The sequence below is a fragment of the Vicugna pacos genome, chromosome 3 (genome assembly GCF_048564905.1).
Source record: "Vicugna pacos chromosome 3, VicPac4, whole genome shotgun sequence".
Taxonomy (NCBI): Eukaryota; Metazoa; Chordata; class Mammalia; order Artiodactyla; family Camelidae; genus Vicugna; species Vicugna pacos.
Window position 1 is genome coordinate 75973834 of NC_132989.1, and position 18994 is coordinate 75992827.

General features: G+C 39.0%; 1 protein-coding gene across 9 annotated transcripts in view; it reads right to left on the reverse strand.

The window, feature by feature from the left end:
• The window catches only part of MAST4 (microtubule associated serine/threonine kinase family member 4), a 517925-nt gene that overhangs the window by 44152 nt on the left and 454779 nt on the right, over positions 1 to 18994 (reverse strand). For all 9 annotated transcript variants that reach the window (XM_072958571.1, XM_072958578.1, XM_072958570.1 and 6 more), the window contains 6 exons: positions 17996 to 18071; positions 15788 to 15997; positions 11887 to 11988; positions 9157 to 9289; positions 5579 to 5646; positions 2480 to 2565 (listed from right to left, as the gene is read on the reverse strand). In XM_072958571.1, the coding sequence (XP_072814672.1) occupies positions 2480 to 2565; positions 5579 to 5646; positions 9157 to 9289; positions 11887 to 11988; positions 15788 to 15997; positions 17996 to 18071 (675 nt within the window). The remainder of the gene's footprint in view (positions 1 to 2479; positions 2566 to 5578; positions 5647 to 9156; positions 9290 to 11886; positions 11989 to 15787; positions 15998 to 17995; positions 18072 to 18994) is intronic.

The window sequence follows — 18994 nt, forward strand, 5'->3', positions numbered from 1 at the left end:
TGAGAGCCCCGTCCAGGAATCCCTGCGAGCAAACCTGCATGTGGGAAGCAGAGTGCATGTGGTAGGGGAAGCGGAGAGCAAAGGCTATCAGCGGAGGGCAGCGCAAGAGGGGGCCTCCAATGACTCACAGACTTGCACACCTGCCCTCTCAGGTAAATGACCCTGTCCTTGGAGGGTTAAAAAGAGAAGAACAAGCAGCAAGGCTAGAAAGAAATGTGAAGAAGCACTGTGCCTTTCAAATGGAGCTTGCTTTCTTTTAGACATTTTAGGTCAATTTTATTCTTTCACTTTGAAGGCTTTTGAAATTATAACTTAAAAATCCAGGTGGAAGTGCTGGATGGAAACATTGAGATGCCTTAAAGCTCTAAACGCTATCGTGAGGGAGAAAAGAGCTCTGCTTGGAGTCAGAGTATCTGAGCCTCTCTCTCCCCACACCCAAGTGGAAATAACATTGACACATCACGAGGTCTCGTGAGAAGAGGACACACATATAAAGAAACTAGCACGGCGCCTGGCACACGGTAAGCATTTGCTTTCTACAAAGTGCTGAGTTGGCATGAAGGGATGTCCAACTGCCAGTCAGGGCTCTGGAACCTGTTAGATAGAGCAGGAAATCACGGGCTTATCAACTCGGCAAACTGGCTTTATACCATGAACTGTCACTGAGCAGGATGTTGAGAGAACCATGACGTGTTACAGCTCTTTCTAATGAGAGGGTCAGTGCCCAGAGTAAGCCATTTTTGAGACGTCACAGAACTGCTGTCACTCTGAGTCACTGATGTGAGTGGTGGGCTCAGTCACACCGGTGTCTAAGCAAGCCTTGAACGGCCCCGATTCATGGACCCACAGGGGACCGTTTGTTCGGCCAGTTCACACAAGCCCACTATCAGCATCCTGAATGGGTGGGCTGATGAGTGGCGCTCTATTCAAATTTTAAACTAAAAATAATTAAAACGCAGAGGAAATTTGTCAGAAACGTAATGAGAGATGAACTCAGAGAAGAGCAAAAGAGGGAAAAAAAAAGTTCCAGCTGATCTGCAGAGGCTCCTGCAGGCAGCTTGTAAGCCCATTAATGACTTGGCCTGCGTCCTGGGTGTTTACTGATTCACAGCTTGTTTAACTTCTTGTATATCCCCAACCATTCCCCAAAGTGTGATATACCTCGTCTACTATACAGTGGTTTAATTGCACTACAAATGAGTTTACTCAACCAATTAGAGCTCCAAATACTGCTAAGATATATGCCCAAATTTGACAGAAGTGGTGCTTCACCGATAATCCTCTTCCAGAATTCTACCGCCAATAAAATCGAGCAGTGCTCAAGCCCACAGACCCCTTAAATCAAAGAAGAAACCCTCAGATGATCTCCAGAACTAAAAGAACTAAGGACCAATAATAAACAAAGCAAGCCACAAACAGCTGCACGCTAAAACGATTTTCTCAGGTAGAAAAGTTCCAGTGAGGTCCTGGGAAGAAATAAAATATTGCAAAAATAAAACATCAGAAAGCACTTATAAGCCACATCCAGAAATATGCCATTTGACACAATCCTGAAAACAAATCAGTGGAGCATAGAAAGGACTCACAAATATTTAAGTTCTTCACTAAGTTAATGGTGCAGAAAATACGAGAGGCGGAAAAAAAATGTAAGAAGAGACATCCCTGGGGCATAACAAAAATGGTTTCTATTTCATCTGCTCGTGTGTGTGATAAATGGCAATAAATGTCTACGGGATTGTTTATTGCTCTCCACCTACAGATGGAATTGAGATTAATACTTAATTAAACTGGAGTTCTGGGTTGTCTAAAATGGATCAGGACACAGGTTGCTTATTAATTACCCTCTTGAACTATTAGTAACTGAGAAAGATCTTGTCAGTATTGACCTTACGCCATGAGAAGGAAATCATGTGTCGGTAAAAATAAATCAGGGAAGGGGCACCACTAATGTGATCAGATTACAGCATAGAGTTCAACTGAAAAAAAATCCTGGTGTAATATATACAGACTAAAAGGAGTGTATTGCTTTAAACTTTCAACCAGCCTTCTTATTTAAGCGCTTCTCTCACAAGGTTGATTGCTGATCAGACAGGAAAATACTTCAGCTAATTTTCAAGTAGAAATGCTATATATGAATTTATATATATTCTGAGATACATATTATATCTATATCTCAGATGTGTGTGTGTGTGTTTATCTAGATAAACACAGCATATATAACAATTTTCCCTTTCTTTAGAAATTTTTACTTTATAAAGTCTTCTCCAACCCTCTTCCATAACTCCCAGGTCACCTGGAATGTTTTCTGAGGGGGTAACCAATGAAGAATGATTTGGGCGTCACATTATACCCACCAATGAAGGAGCAGTGATCTGAAAACTAAAGTCCTCAACACAATCTATTTGGCAAAAGGGAAATGTGAAGAATATATGTCTCAGGGGTGTTAAAATACAATAGAGAGTTTTCTTGAATTACTCACCCATAAGCTCCATTGCTAATCAATTTAATCGTTTCAAAATCACTTTCCCGAGGTTTCCTTCGAAGTTTCAGGGAAGCATTAGAGCTCTTGGAGACAAAATACGGAAGTGAAAAAATAGCTGAGAATTCAAGAAAATGATTTTAGCAGCAAAATAAATAATATTTGAATTATATGCTCTGTTGTTTTAATATGCTGAAGTGCAGAATTCCAGCCAAAGGAACCTGGGGAACAGCTTTAAAGATCAAATTTCCAAGGCAGTGCTGATTAATTACCCCTCATGACAGTGGCTCAGTTTCATTTAAGTGAACCTCATTCCCAAGAGAGAGAGGCATCAAGTTTTTGAAAATTCCTGATTTTAATTTACCTCTGTAAGCTACTTAGTTTAGCCTCATCCTAAATTTTAAAACTTTAAAAGACTAAGTCCAAAATGCCAAACCTTAACTCTAGTTTCAGTCAACCAGCAAAAAATGGACTGGAGTGGCTCTGCATGGGCTGGTGGATGGCATGACTTCTCTGTGCCTGGCCAGACCACGTCTATTTCATCCCTGGGGCAACCTTTCCTATTTGGAAAAGGTAGTTGGCAATGAACGGGGCAGCCAAGCAGAGCATGCTAGCCTTTCCTTCCTTCCATCCATACTCTTAATTTTCAGAAAGATACCAATTTTCAACAAGATAGCTCTTTAAAAAGTTCAGCTCATCCTGAGAACTGACCGGGCTCAGAGTAAAAGATTCTCTAGCTTTGTTACTCCCTCTTTGTAAAAGAAAACCACTTTTTGCCTAACTCTTTACAGACCTGCATGTTCCCTATGGCAATAGCCCCTTTCCCCTCATGCAGTAATCCTTTCAAATAAAGTCTGTCCTTACTAGGGGAAAAAAAAAGTTTAGCTCAAAGGACAAGAACAAAGTTTTTTTTTTTTTTTTTTTTTTTTGCTTTTTGTTTTTAACAATAAATTCTCTCACACCCCATGCCCCATGCATCTCAGCACTGAGTGGGTGTTAAGTCATTTTGCTCCCTCTGCAGAAACCAGAATTCCTCTCCTCTAATTTTGGAAGAAACCCCATGACTCTGTGCTGGTATCTGCTTTCTATCCCTTGTCCCCCTACCTTTAGAAGACTTAGACTCAGCTTCCCACCTTCCTCAATGCCTGCATTCTCTCACCATCCTGGGTGACTTCAGTATCTACACACATAACTCACCCAACAACCTGGCCTGTGGGCTTCTTGACCTCCTCAACTCAACTAACCATCTCCCTCCTGTATTTCCCCTTGGACTCTGGCCACAGGACCTGGACCTACTCATCACCTGCCATTGCCCTGCCTCAGAAAACATAATCCAAGACTGGGACCACTTACTTGTTCCAAACACCCCACTCTACTGCTCTCCACAGCTTCAGCTGTGAGACCTCATCCCAGCTCCCTTGTCTCAATACCTCTTCCTCACCCGAGTGACCTCACCTATGCCCACGGATGATCCTCAGTCACTTAGACCTCCAGCAAAAACTCTCCCCCTGGGGGCTGGGAGACCTTACACCTTACGTTCAATTGCCAGTTTAAAGGAACTTCAGCTTCAGCACATTCACAATTATGAAAGTTATGATAAAACTCATAAACCAGTTATCATTTACTTAGCATTTACTTTGGGATGCTGTCCTAACCATTTTACAAACTGTTTCATGCAATCTTTCATAATCTTTTCTATCGAGCTTACAGATGAGGAAACTGAGGCATAGAGAGATTCCCACAGCTTGTGAGAAGTGAAGTCAGGTTTGACTCCAGAGCCTGGGTATTTTAGCCTCTAGGCTACACAGCTGCCCCTCTCTCCTGACCACCCCCAAGAGTTGGGGGCTGGCCCATCTCGGTTCCTCTTCTGCTGATCACATGAGGGACAATGGCACCAGCATGCAGGACCCCTCCCCTGTGATGCTCCTGCAGCCTTTCAGAGGCTTCCCCACGGACACTGCTGCCTGCTCCCTCACCCATCTGCTCCCTACACTGCAATCAGTGTGTGATTTTTTTTTCCCAGTCGGTAATTCTGATCGGGTCATCTCCCTGTCCACTCCTCCCTACTCCACACACACACACACACATTTCCCCCACAGCTCAGAAGCTTCCTACTGTTCTCTGAAAGAAAACGTTCGACAAAGATGAACAGCAGGGAGGTCTGAGTCCAGTGTTCACCTGGGCTCTCCAGGCTGTAGCTCTCAGGTCTCCCTGCTCTGAGCCCTCAGACACACTCTCTCCCTTGTGTCACATGATGTCCCTTTGGCCTGGAATGTTCCCTCTACCCCTTTTCATCCTAGTAACTTCTCACGTCTCAACTCAAGTGCCCTTTCCTTTGTGTTATATGCTTGATAAGCGCTGTTACTTACTGTTGGAAAGCTTCACCAGAGGGTACCTGCATTTAAATGTATCACTTGAGCAAATCAATGCATTTTCTAATTTAATATAGTTGAGTTTACACATTTCTGTCTTTAAGATGGATCAGTAGTAGTTTAGTGACCAATTCATTTAAAATATTTCCTTCCTATTCTGTTCAAAAACAATAGATTTGGTTCCAATTCTTACTGTATCATTTTTTTTAACAATCTATGATTATTTTTTTAATAGCCAGGATAAGAGATAGTCTATGCTTTCACAACTGGCTTTCTGCATCTGAATGCAAATGAGACCACAGTTTTATGTTATAAAACATATGCTCTTAAATAGCATTATGATGTTTAAAGAAAATACTATGTAAAAGCCAAAATCTCCCGATGCTAATAAACAGAAAAACCAACATCACATTTCATCAAGAAGGATGTTTTCTGGGAGATCTTTCTGGACTGGCAAGATGAAGGTAAATCTCTTTATGTTATATTCTAGTAGGACATGGCCCTTTTTCTTCATAAACCTCATTCAAGTTTCTCATTTTTATTTTTTGTGCATGATTTCCTTTTATTAATTTGTTTCTCTTTGAATAGAGGGGCTAAAATTACATGCTTGCATATAGAAGCACAATAAATATTTGTTGAACAAATACAATAATTAATACAGCCAAAATCTACAGATGCTAATAAACAGAAAAAACCAACATCCTATTTCATCAAGAAAGATACTTACACTCACTGATTCATCTGTTTCCGGTGTTTCTGCTGTTCCACTGTCATAGTTTCCCAACTGAGCCATCTCTAAGTTTAGAAAAAAGGCAAAGTTTGAGAGAAATAGGACAGTTGCAACTTGACAAGAGCACTATGTGAAAACAAAAGAAAAACAACTCCTCCAACATTAAAAAAAAAAAGAAAAAAGAAAAATTTACTCTATACTCTGATGTACCCAGGGGAAAATTTTAAATCCAAAATGGCAAGAACCAGCAACTGACATATTGAAATTGTTCATTACAGACTCTTCCCTAGAACCCCATTTCTCATGAGCACTTAGACACAGGTACTTTAGAGCCGGGCCTCCGCCCACACTAGCAGGATTCACCCAGTGACTCCATCACCACTGCTTGCAAAGGATTTGGGCCATGACTGTGCTTATAATCAGATACTCCAGACAGCCAGGTCTTCCCAGGCTCTGACAGTCATCAAAGATGTACTAACTACAGCTCAGAGACGAGTCTCAAGTTGTGGTGAGCATCCCTTGTTCCTATTCCTTCACATCCACTGAGAGATGAACCCCCTAGTACATAAGAATGTGCAATTTGTCAGAAAGGAAGCAATAGTAGTTGTTAAGAGGACTTTGGAGTTGAAAAGACTTGAGTTAACACCACTAAGAGCACGTACTAGTGACCTTTTAACCTTGGGCTCTTCCTCCATAAGATGGGAACAGTATTATTTATCTCTTAGAGTCTCTTATGAGTATGACATATGATGTGCATGTAAAGCTCTTAGCATGTTGACCAACAAAAATTAAGTGATCACTGAATACTGATTGTTATTTATTACTAATTAAATCATGTAAAGTAGTCAACCCTGGGCTGGGTAACACAGGTTTGACAACAGCTAAATACTACCCTCGTGGTCTAGTCAAGAGACAAAGGCATCTAACTGCTCAACGTACATTGGAATGCATTCTTCAGTCTATATAAGTAAATGAGAAAACCTAATTCATTTTATTTTTCATTCTGATTTTTATACTTAAAAAACACATTTTATTAAAAAAGAACATAAAAGAATTTTCTCCAAAATTGATCAGGTTATCTCTAAGTGGTAGATCACAGGTAATTTCTGTTTTTTAATTTTTCAAAATTGAATGCGTATAGTACAAAGTTACAGCTTTTAGTTACATATTTTTGTGTGCATCTAGTATTATTTCTTAGACTCTTAGAATTTCATGTATTCATGTTTTTATAAATATAATCATCCTTTTCTGGGAGAGATTACACATAAAAGATATGAAGCAGAGCAACACTGGAGTGTTGCCTTTAGATAAAAACTAACTCCAGAATCTAAAATAACCAGAAACTGACACTAACTCTTCCAGTTTACCTGTAGGGGAAATTCAGGGAATGAAAAATGAGCTCAGTACAAACTGTGGACTTTCCTGGTCATTCAAATGATGTCAATATCCCATGTGACTAACACTTTTCGACTAAGGGACTAGGGGGTGGACTACAATGTATTCAGTTGGAAGGGCTCAAAGGGGTAATTTTAATTTTATTTAAATAAAACAGCAACAGCAGCTAACTTTTATTAAACATCATTACATCTTGGGTGCAGAGGTGAACTCATATAATCCGAAAAACAACCCTTTGAAGAGGTACCATTACATAGTGTTTATGGAAAACAGTGAGGCACAAAAAGGCTCATGGACAGTGTGGTCAAGGTCACAGCCTGCAGTGCTGGCACCCTGGGCAGTCCCATTCCAGACCCTCACTCCTACCCTTCCAAGGTCAGGCTTGAAGTCTGCTAGTGTAGACAATGATAAGAAAGGAGACAAATGTGGATCAGAGTTCGTCATAATCACATTTTAGGTGATTATAGCAAAGAGATTAAAAACCATCCTCAAATCTGAAGCAAGAAAATTAAGTGTCCAGAGTTAAAAACACAATTCCCAGTGATAAATTTGTATTACTAAACATGACACTTGTCAAAAATCACAAATTTTTAAAAAGACTCTATAAAGGTACATTAATGGGGCTCAGATAATTCACCTGCCCAAGGCTCAGCCCACAGTGATATTTACTGCCAGGCAAGAAAACTGTGAGGAGCTCGCTCGGTCTACACTCCAGGGGCTGATAACCTCAACCCCACCAGCGTGAAGAGTCACTGTAATATACTTTGACAGCCTCCCCCACTCCAATTATTTTCATAAAAAAACAAATTAAAAGATGGTTCTGTTTTAAATAGAATTTCTGCTAAATAACTATTATCTGGGAAATACATATTATTTGTAAGCAGTGGGTAGTAATGGAATGGAACCAAGAGTCAGCTTTTGAAGCAGGAAGCTAAGGCATCATTTTGTAATGCCTGAAGAGATTTTTAAAACTCATCTAAATACCATTAAACATCTGCCCTTTTTATTTCATTGATTTAAACCATTTCTGAAGACTCATGATTCAAAAAGGTAAAGATGGTAATTTAAAAGCCATGGGGAAAAAAATCTCTCCCCAGGGAACTTTTCAGAAAAGCATCCACCAGTCTCTGATAAGTGATGAATCTGTTGTGGTATTGCTTTCAGTACAGTATAAATTTATCTGGCATTATCTCCCAGTAATGCATGCATCATTTCACTGGAAGCAAAGATTCGATGGCCCTAAGAGCAAACAAAGCGGGGGAAATAGGAGAGGAGGCAGAGAGCAGCAGGTTCCCTGGCTGTAGATGGGAAAATATCTGTGCCAACAGTCAGCATCATCACAAACAATTTAGCAAGATAAACACTGTTTGCAAATTCAATTTAATGAACCAGGAAGACAATTCTGAATAAAACAGTCGATGATTGTTTTTGAGTCTTTCCAGGCAGTATATAACCTAAGTGTTTTAAATGACAATCTTAAACAATAATGAACAGGAAAAGGTGGTGTAGGGAGTGGTTTGCAAATATCAGATTTAAAAAAAAAATTACTAACAGAGTGCTTCCTCTTCTCTGTATTTAACAGCATTAGATTTACCTTTTTTTCATTTGAATCAACCAAAAATACTTTTGTGAGTTTTAAAAAGCATTTTTTCCCTACTGCCTCTCTATATCACTATTTTTCATACTTTTCTGAGACAAGTAAGCACAAATAGATTTAAGAACACTGCACCTGATTTAATCTATCATCATTTATCAGTCACCTTACTCCCAAATTACTTTACATTTACATGTCACTTTTAATTTAAATGTAATGAATTTCTTTACCAACATTTTCAAGATCTGTACCCTTGAGGAGAACCCAATGGAGCTTTGCAAGAGAAAAAAAATACCCAGAAAGGTTGGAAATCTAAACCCTTCCTGGACATTCTGGAATTATCAGCCCGATAGGTCACTAGGATTTCAGGGTCTGTCCCCTACTGCAGATAAACACACAGTGGGTCACGTTTACTTGTTTCTTAAGACTCAACTGATAGCTGTTTCCTTCAAATCACAACTGGCCCCCAAATATGGACTTTTCAATAGACAGAGCCAAAACATGTGGGCAAAGTAAAGATTTGCTGCTCAATTCTTCAAAGAGGCCGTGGTGCGTAAGCAAGTAAAAGCCCCACGAGGGTTCTCACCTTCCAGAGGATCCTTGTTGAGGCCCAGCTGGCTAATGATGTACCTGGGAATGTCCGTTTTAATACCCTGTCCTTCTTTTGCATGGCCTTCTGCCGCTTCCAGTAGGTAGTAAAATTCTTCGGGATCAAATTCCTAGCAGAAGACAAACACAGATGGATACTTCTTTGAACCAAAATTGTCTGAGGTTTTATTCCATAAATCCCATTCACAGTAAAATGGGTGAATATACACGGTTGTGAGTTATATACACAGAAAGAGGCAAAGGGATTATGTGATCTAAAACATACATAGTTTTCAGTTCATATTCAAAGCCTATTTACATTCTAAGGCAATACATTTATATACTTGGTAATCCAAAGATAATTTCCATTTCCATTTTCCTCGTAATGCAACTTGGAAGGCACTATGCTCCACCTAAGGTGTCTATCTTATTGAAAATGAACAGGTCTGAATTTTTAACTGTGACTTTTTAGCAAAGTTTTAAAAATCGGTGACTCTCATCCAGAAGACTCAGTTTCTCTCTCTTCACAAATAGCCACAAAATGAATACAACGAGAATGCATTTTTCCTGAAGGTTTTGTAGGAAACTCCTTTAGTACAGAAGTGTCCAAAAATATGAGGAAGAAAAATCTCAAAATTACCACTTTTATCACTAAACTCTAAAATTCAGTTATTAATATTTATATAACGGGAGCACTACAGAAGAAAAATACGAAAATTTCACCTCTGAATAGTTACCTCTGTCTTCTATGAAAATTCAGTAGCACCTTTTCCCCTAAGTATTTTACTTCCTTTGGCTGTCTGCTGCCAATAACAACCCTGAGGATCACATCACTCTAGATGGATGCGTGGATTTATGTGCTGTAAATGATTACACTTACAGATTTAATACACAGTTACTATTTTCAGTTATACTTCCTAGATTTCTTCCCCTAGGATTTTCCCCATTTTGATTAGTGCCCCAAACAGGCAATTTTGGAATCTCAGCATTTCACCTGAGAATTATTTTTTTAAATGGCCTTTCTGAAGCTGCAAATGGAGTAAAGCCGACCCAATGTCCATGCTCGGTGCCCTCGACATAAATCTACAACGAGAGACAAAGCAAGCCTGGAACTACAGGCCTGAGACGACTGGTTGGGGAAACATTCCCTAAAACTCTGAAACTGTGGTTGCATCTGAGCTTTAAACAGTGCGGAAATCAGCACCGTCTTCAGATCTACTACTAAGCTCGCTTGTTTCTACCTTTGATAGGCTACGTGTACTTTTACCTTTTCTCTTCTGATTAAAAGTGATTATTGTAAAAAAGTCCGTTCCTCTTTTAAGGCAAGATCTCTCTTAGCATATCTGCTCCTGTCCAGAGAAGCAAGTTTTAATGCTAAATGGTTTTTTCCCCTACACTAAACAACCACAGGAAGTACAAGCATGTGGTGCATTATTCAAAAGGTAGAGCAGGAAGAGCAGGAAAAAGTAAGGCTTCCTTCCGTCTGCATTTACCAGTCACACACTCTCCCCCGCAGAGGCATCCAGAGTACTGTTCTTTCCCTTCATCCTTCCGGAGACACTCAATGCTTTTGATTCTGTGATTCTAAGGGTCCTGGCCGTTGATGGAAAGCCTTCCTCCACCACACCCCTACCTTTCTCCTCAAGACTCTCCATCTACCACATCTCACTCTGCATTGGTATATATTTATGGGGCTGCGCACATTTCACTCTGATAAAAAAACTATGAATCTTAATTACAATAAGACCAAAACCAAAGCAATACCACCATGTATGTGTATCTGTGTGTATGTAAAATTCTGAAAAAGCTATATTGTACACTGTGTTGCAAATACTTTAACAGCTAGTGAAACTTGAAAGTGAGTTTCGATGCTATGTTAAACCCCATGAAACTATTCTTATGTTTGAAGCTTCATATTTATTCACAGTGTTGACTGAAATCTCAATCAAAATTGCATAAAGCAAAGATTTTTGCAAAGATTGTTTCTTAAGACTCAACTGATAGCTGTTTCCTTCAAATCACAACTGGCCCCCAAATATGGACTTTTCAATAGACAGAGCCAAAACATGTGGGCAAAGTAAAGATTTGCTGCTAAATTCTTATGAAATGATCACTGACTACTTTCTTTGTACTTTTTATAATTGATAAATATTTTATATTTTGTATAATTTTACAATTGATGAATAAAAATGCTTCTTATAATTGATATAACAAACTAATCTTGCAAAGTTCCATTTCTCCAGGTTTAGATAAGGTCCCACTGTGTTCTCCAAGTGGGTTGCTGACGAGATTGCTAACATGCCACATTTAAAAAATAAGTAATAATTGTAACTGCAGGTCACCATACCTCCCATCTGTGATTTCCCACTCTCTATATCTTGGCAACTCCAAAAAAGTGAGGCACAATGAGTGTTTCAAATGAGCTGTAACATACTAATTATGCTGAGTTCAAGGCAAGCACATGAATTCATGATCATTTTTTTAAGTCTGTCCAGAATGTGATGTGACTATCTCTTAATACAACACAAATCCTTGAATTTTTACTTAAAACCAGACAAGAAAAAGCACCCACACACGGATGTGGTCATAAACATTCACATGTTGTAATTTCTCTTGACTTTCCATTTAGCTCTGGTCTTTGAAGCCAAACGCAGTGGGAGCTTTCTGGTGGTCACGGCCTTCCCACAGTTAACAATAAATGACACAATCACCTTGAGGGGCGACTTACCAGGCACTCTAATAACCGAGCCGGGCGGGCGATGACAATGAGGATCTTTCGAACTAGCTGTTTAACAAATGCCAATTCTCCACTTTCTGAACGATTGTGAGCCTAGGAGAAAGCAGTGGAAAGTATGATGAGACGGAGTTGCTCCATTAGACAGGAAAGAAAATCAGCAAAGCATGCTAATTAGATGACTACAAATATTCAAAAATTAAGTGACTTAGAAAATACTTTTAAAAGATTGATAAGCAGACATTACCTCTACATAAACAGGCGCTATTAGACTGCTATATCTACAAAATGGCCCTATTAGCCACATTTTAATTGCAAACCTTTGATTTATTCTCTGTGTTAAAAATCACATGTGAGGGCTCTTAATGCGAAGCATTAATGAAGGAGACATGAAAACTTTATGACACATTAAGCACATGGTAAAAGTAGTCTGGGCAGCTGAGGAGGAACCTTGATTTTCCAGATGTCACTTCTTCAATGAATAAAAAGGCTAACACAGTAAAGGGCTGATTTTGTTATCCTGGGCAGTTAACACATTTATGAAATATATTTTACACATACTACACGATTAGCCTATAAAATAATTATTTCACAACATGTAAGAAGTTATGCACTGCTTACTTCAAATGTGAGGTGAATAATGCTTCTACTTGGATATATGCATATGAATTCGATTTCACATATTGAATAAATAATACCCAGGCACTCAAATCAGTAAAATTTAGCTGAGTTAAAATCTTTTAAATTTGATTTTACATGTTGTCTATATGTGAAATCGAAGCACAAAAAATATCCTGAGAACAAAATTCAGTTTATTAAGAGTCATTTTAATTTTCAATGATATTTTCTTGAAGAAATGAGGTAAATCTGTGCCAAGGCAGACATAAAACCAAAGTTTTAAAAATTGAAATATAAACTTCTATGCATGTTCACTTTCAGGCTTCCTTAATTTTCATATTTTTATGATTTACTTTTCTCCAAAGATTAAAAAAAAATCAAGGCACTGCTGGTACAAAAGAATATAATTTCACAGATATAGTAATAAATATTTAAAATCATTCTCGAAGGGGCTTTAATCTGACAAGGACTGGTCCTCCCATAAAAAGAGTTGGCGAACCAAATCTGTGAAGGATGCTTATATGTAGCGGTAGTATGTTTGCTGAATTTAAGCCATCAAATCAAAGGCAACTTTTCAAAATGTAGGTACAGAAACCATATACAGGCAAAAGCAAAACAGCTAATGTTTAAAAGAAAAAGCATAGAGAAAATGACCATCGGTGAAAACCTTTAGAATAGAATGTGTTCAAAGATAACCAACTAGTAACTATAACCATAGGTCCTAGTAACCAGTAAGGATACTAGGACATATATAAGGAGATAGACATAATATTTCAGCTGTCTTTAAGTTTTCTTTTCCCTTTTTGTTTTGCAACCAAAAAAAAAAAAAAAAGGTTTGGGAAGATACAATGAATGTCAAGAGATCTGCCTATACATGTCTTCTTCATAGTTTATCCATGATCAAAACTAAACAGAAAACCTTAGAGATGAAGGAAAGAAACAACCCAACTTCTTGACTGATAACTTGAGCTTGATATTTGAATTTCTGCTTACTACAATAATTACTGCTATATAAAGAAACTCTAAAAAGCCTAATCATGTTTTGGTGGTCTCTTCAAGGGGGTAACAAGAACTCTGTATCTTTAAAAAATTAAAAATAGTCAGTTTAGATTATACAAATTCCATTTCAAAAACTGTAAAAATAATCAGTTCGTTTCAACTTATTTCTAAGAATTATCAGCCACAACCAAGGCCAAAACATATAATGAGTTACACTAACACAGATACTTTATCTACTATCACTAGAGGAGGAGGGGAACTTTGTTAAAACAACACCAAACAAAGCCACACACTCAGCATGGGAAGAGAAACAGCTTTCTGGCTGCCAGCAGCAAGCTCCAAAACTCATGGAATCCCTGTTTGTATTTTAGGTGTTGGCCACCACAAAAAATACTGAGATTCAGATTTGAGAGTAGGTTATAGCTTCCTATGTATTTTATTTTCTTTGGCTAAATACACCTATGTGAAAAAAAAAATGGAGACATAAAAGCATTCATCTGGAAGTGACCTAGACCTCAAGGCTTTAAAAAGGCATCAGTTAAATCAAGCTGCTCAACCTCAGGGGGACTTTGCCTAGGTGTGCCAAAGATTGACAACAACGGGAAAAATGGCCGGGAGACAGGCTCGGCGGGCACGCAATGTCACGGCTGGAAACTGATAATAACTGCATTGCGGGGAAGGCAAAGCAAGGTCTCACAATTTGGCTCTATTCAAAGGGGCAAGTTCCCCTGCGACCTGTTAGCTCCAAGCTCTGGAAGGACACTGTGACTGTGATTCTGAAGACAGTTTTAATTTTCACAAAAGGACAGAAGGAAAATGTTTATCTGTGGAAATGAACAAGAAAACGTTTTTATTTATACCCAACAAGGCTACATGTATACATGTTTCTCTGTCCCAAAGAGAAACCTCTCTAAAAATGAACAATATTAATCTATTATATGATGCATTCAGGTGATTTTTGAAACCGAGATTTTTAAAAATTGCCATGGAACAGTCTGCCAAATCTAACATACGGAAAGAAAGTTAAGTGGGTGATTTCAGTGTAAATAGCTATGGCTGTCGATTCTACCCCTTTGAAGGGATGCCTATGAAGGAACGAACCACAGAACTTAACTGATCACTATGTTAATACACTAGGACAGAACAGAACTGTGGAATCAAGGGAGGAGTATTCCACAGGGGTAAATTCATTTTCATTGTAATTTATAGTAGAACCGGTCCATGACAAATTGGAAATTGACAATAAACCCCCCAAACAATGTGTTCACCCAAAGAGAATCGGAGAAACACTGCCTCAGTGGGCTGCAATAGGCTGAAATGTGAAAAAATGGGAAAGAGCATGGAAAACTCTGTTGGGAGGTTTAGAAGGGAAAGTGAGGAAAAGCAGTGGCTGCTAGTCAGAGAGGGACTGTCTCATCTTGCCACAACTAAATTCAGTCTGAGCAAGGAAACACGGATTTCCAGAAAACTAGGATGCCAGTATTTCCCTTCAGTTCCATGCAATTATTTACATAATCATGCCTAGAGAAAACCACCTACGATTTTATTTACAGGGGCGTAATGAATGCCGATGAGATACAGAAATACAATATATTCGAATATACAGGCTAAATAGGTTTTACTTACAGGCTGTGGCAGTCAGAACAAGCAACGTCACGCACTAATTCCATCCCACCACGCACACTCCCTCCCTGTCCTGGGTGATATCAGGAGCTGGGCCTGCAAGTGTTAGGCCTGGACAGGACCTGTGTTTATCTGTCACTTTAAAAGTGGGATTTTTTTTAGAAGAAAAACTGACACTAATGAAAATATAAGTTGCCATTTCCTACCCAACACCACGTGCAGGTTAATTAAGAGGACACACGGCCTGGAAGAAGCCAGCCATTTTCCATTTAGCTCTTCCAGATATTAGAACTAGATAGCATCATCAAATAACACACATACACTCAGGCAATTTATAACTTCATGGTTAAGGAGGGGGGAAAAAAATCACTGCTTCAAAATCCTTTACAATCTACTTATCCTAGAGCCATAGATTGTTGGGTCCCAAGGTTCCTGTAAAGGTTATTACATTAACTTTCTACTACTATAATTGTTGACCAGAGTCAATTTATAGCAAGGAGCAATTTTTTTTTCCTCTTTCTTCTTTGCTTCCCTGGAATATGAACTCCATCTCATGGTTAAAACTTGTTAGCAAATGCTCTCATAAAAATTTTTGTTTTTTCAGGGGAAAAGCCAAACAAATCAGAAAACTTTCTATTGGTTGTGTGGTCCATACCTCCTGCAGCAACTTATCTAATTTGTGCTGTAATTCAAGGAAGTATCGTGAGGTGATGAGACCCTGGTGAGATTTATCCAAGCAATCGCGAGCCAGTTCAATAATCTGATGGTGAGTGAAACTAAGCACTCCATCTGCTAGGGGAAGAACGTGGTCAGGAGAGTAGCTGGTGATAATTTCCTTTAGGCGCTCTTCCATCTGAGCTGTAGCCTGTGTAGAGAAGACATGCACGCACGGATGTAATACAAGGAAACATACATGTAAACAACTCAATCGTCACATTTATTTAGCATTTTCAAAGACCTCCACAAGTTATTACATTAAATTTAATTCAATTTAAAAATTAAATTCAAAAGAAGCCTACCTTTTGTATGATACCATAATGGTACATACATAGCATTATATATTTGTCAAAATGCACATAATACACAACACCAAGAGTGAACTCTAATGCAAACTATGGACTTTGGGTGATAATGATGTGTCAGCATAGGTTCATCGATTGTAACATATGGACCACTGGAGGGGGGATGTTGATGGGGGTGGTTGTATATATATGGGGTGGGAACTCTGTACTTTCTGTCAATTTTGCCATGGACCTAAAATTGCTGTAAAAAATAAAGTCTATTTGAAAAAAAAAAAAGAAGTCGTCTCATCATGCAGATAAAAACATTTGAGGCACACAAGAGAAACTGAGTCTCCCAGGGGGATCATTACTTTTTTCTATGCCCTATCACATGTAAAATGGTGCGTGTAAGCTTCTCCAAATAACTCAGTATCTGTGAACTGCTGTGCTCTCATTTCACATCTTGGGCTCTTTCAGATAGATTGCCAATAGTATCAAATACTGTAGCTCTGTTTGCACCTACTCAACAATCAGGACTGTGGCTAGAGTTCCACAGGGTGGGTCAAGAGTTTGTTCTCTTGGCTGTGTTTTAATGTACCAGGAATGAGCATCTTATTAAAAATATTTTTTGTGTGTGTGAGGGGGAGGTAATGAGGTTTATTTATTTGTTTATTTATTTAATGGAGGTACTGGGGATTGAACCCAGGACCTCATGCTTGTTAAGCACACTCTACCATTCAGCTATATCCTTCCCAGGAACAAGCATTTTATACTATCTTTATCCTTTCCTCAAAAAGCTACATCATGCGAAAAAAGCCAAGGGGATTCCCTTGGTAACATAAATCTAAAATTTCCTTTCCAACTTTCATTTTGTTCTCCGGGATCACCGATTGCCTAATCAAAATTCCTTGCTTGCGTTAACTGTATGCACAGGGAGATTCCCTTGGCCTCATGCTCCCTTCTGAAATTCTAACCAGTGTTAACTAGTATAGTCAGGATCTCTCTCCCTGGTGAACAAGTGACATGTGATAAATAGCCAAGATGGCTTTAATCAATGACATCAATGTCGGGTTCATTACACATAATAAGTACTCTACTCCTGATTTATGAAACCAAAGATTTCCTTTTGCTCTCTTGCCTAGGGTCACAAAGGTGGGGGGTGGGGAGAGGAACAGGAACAAAATAGAAAGACTGCTTCAACCAAATGTATAGGGGAAAAAACACTCTGGTGCAAAAGCCATGGAAATGAGGTGATGAGGACCCTGAGAGGGCAGCTCCTGCAGCCAGGGCACTGGCAACACTTCACCAGAGCCTCTCTGGTCCTTTCAAATTCTATTTGCCTGTATAATGGGGAACATTGCAACTGGACCTTCTTTTCTAAGTAATAGGGTAAGACTTATACTTGCTAAAGAGATTGGGAGTCACAGAAAAGAAAAATTAGGTAAAAAAAAAAAAAAGTAAAAGATTTTCATGGCATAGCAATCCATAGGCTTCTGAGGAAGAGAAATGGTCTCTGCTTAACAACAGAGCAGCAGGCCCAGAACATGGGCACAGGAAGAACCAAGGTCTAGAGCCTTTCAAGGCCAGTGCTCCCTGCAGCACCTCCCCAGGCCCGCCCAGTGTGCAGTACAGCTGGCGGGGTTCACTTCACAGCCAGTTCAGCACACAGAAGGCATGGCTAATTCTCAGCAGCTTTTAAAAATATTTAGGAATTTTATCTTTCTGAAGAAGTCTACCATGCTACTTTATGCAAGTCATTACTGGACTGGACCATTACTTTCCACAACAAAACCACCTTACAGACGCTAAACCTATGTTGCCCGTTCGTTTAGATGCCAGGCATCTTCGGTTCAATTCATTACCTTTGGGAACCTTTCTTTGTAGACATGGTTCATCATAATTATTTCATGGTCACAGCAGGCGGGAGAACGTCCAGGGCTGCAAGCAAAGCAAGTTATCCTTTTAAACGTGACACAGAATGAAATGAAAATAAGCTTTTTATTTATAAACAATGGGTAGCATCCAAAGGTACTAGGAAATCTTTGTAAGAAAAATGTATCAGGTAATAAACTACAAAATCAGTCATTAGTACACGTGCACACACACACTCACAAACACAAGAGATACTCTGAATAGGATTCAAAGAGAAAGTTCCAGAAGTGGAATGACACACATTAACGAGAGCTCTGATATAAAACTAGTTCAGAAAGCACTCTTAAACTGCAACTATATTCTGTATGTCGCGTGCACTTGTGTGGTTCTGGAAACCACTTAATGAACTGCAATGTGAAAGAAAACAGGGTAGCTACAAACCACAACATCTAGGACACGCCGCACAGTATAATTTCACACTTTCATCATACGCCTGCATTCTGCCACGTACCGCTGAAGAGGTCTAAGACTCCTCCACGGCACAGGTGTCACCACTGAAATCCATTTTCTAGCCTAGCAAATATTTGTTTGGGATGCTGAGGCCAACATTGTGGACAACATCAAACAGAGGCATACACCTGGGTGTTTTTCTCTGTTTCAGTAGCAGGTTCATGCACCTTCCTAGCAGTACACACTCATGCAACTTCAGTGGGAGAGTCTATGCTCCTCAGAGGATACAGCTGCTTACACTAGATATCCTAGAAACTCCTGTCATAAAACCAAGAATGGCACCAATGTTGTTAAATACAATGGCTCTAAATGAATTCATAAAATTGGTCTTTTATTCCCTATCTCAAAATAATCTAATGCAATTACTCAATGTGGCCATATTTACTTAATGATATTAAATAAGAAACGTACAAAGGGAAGACTCTTCTCAGTAAACTCTGATGTTCAGCTGAACATGTGACAAACTATGCTTTATAATA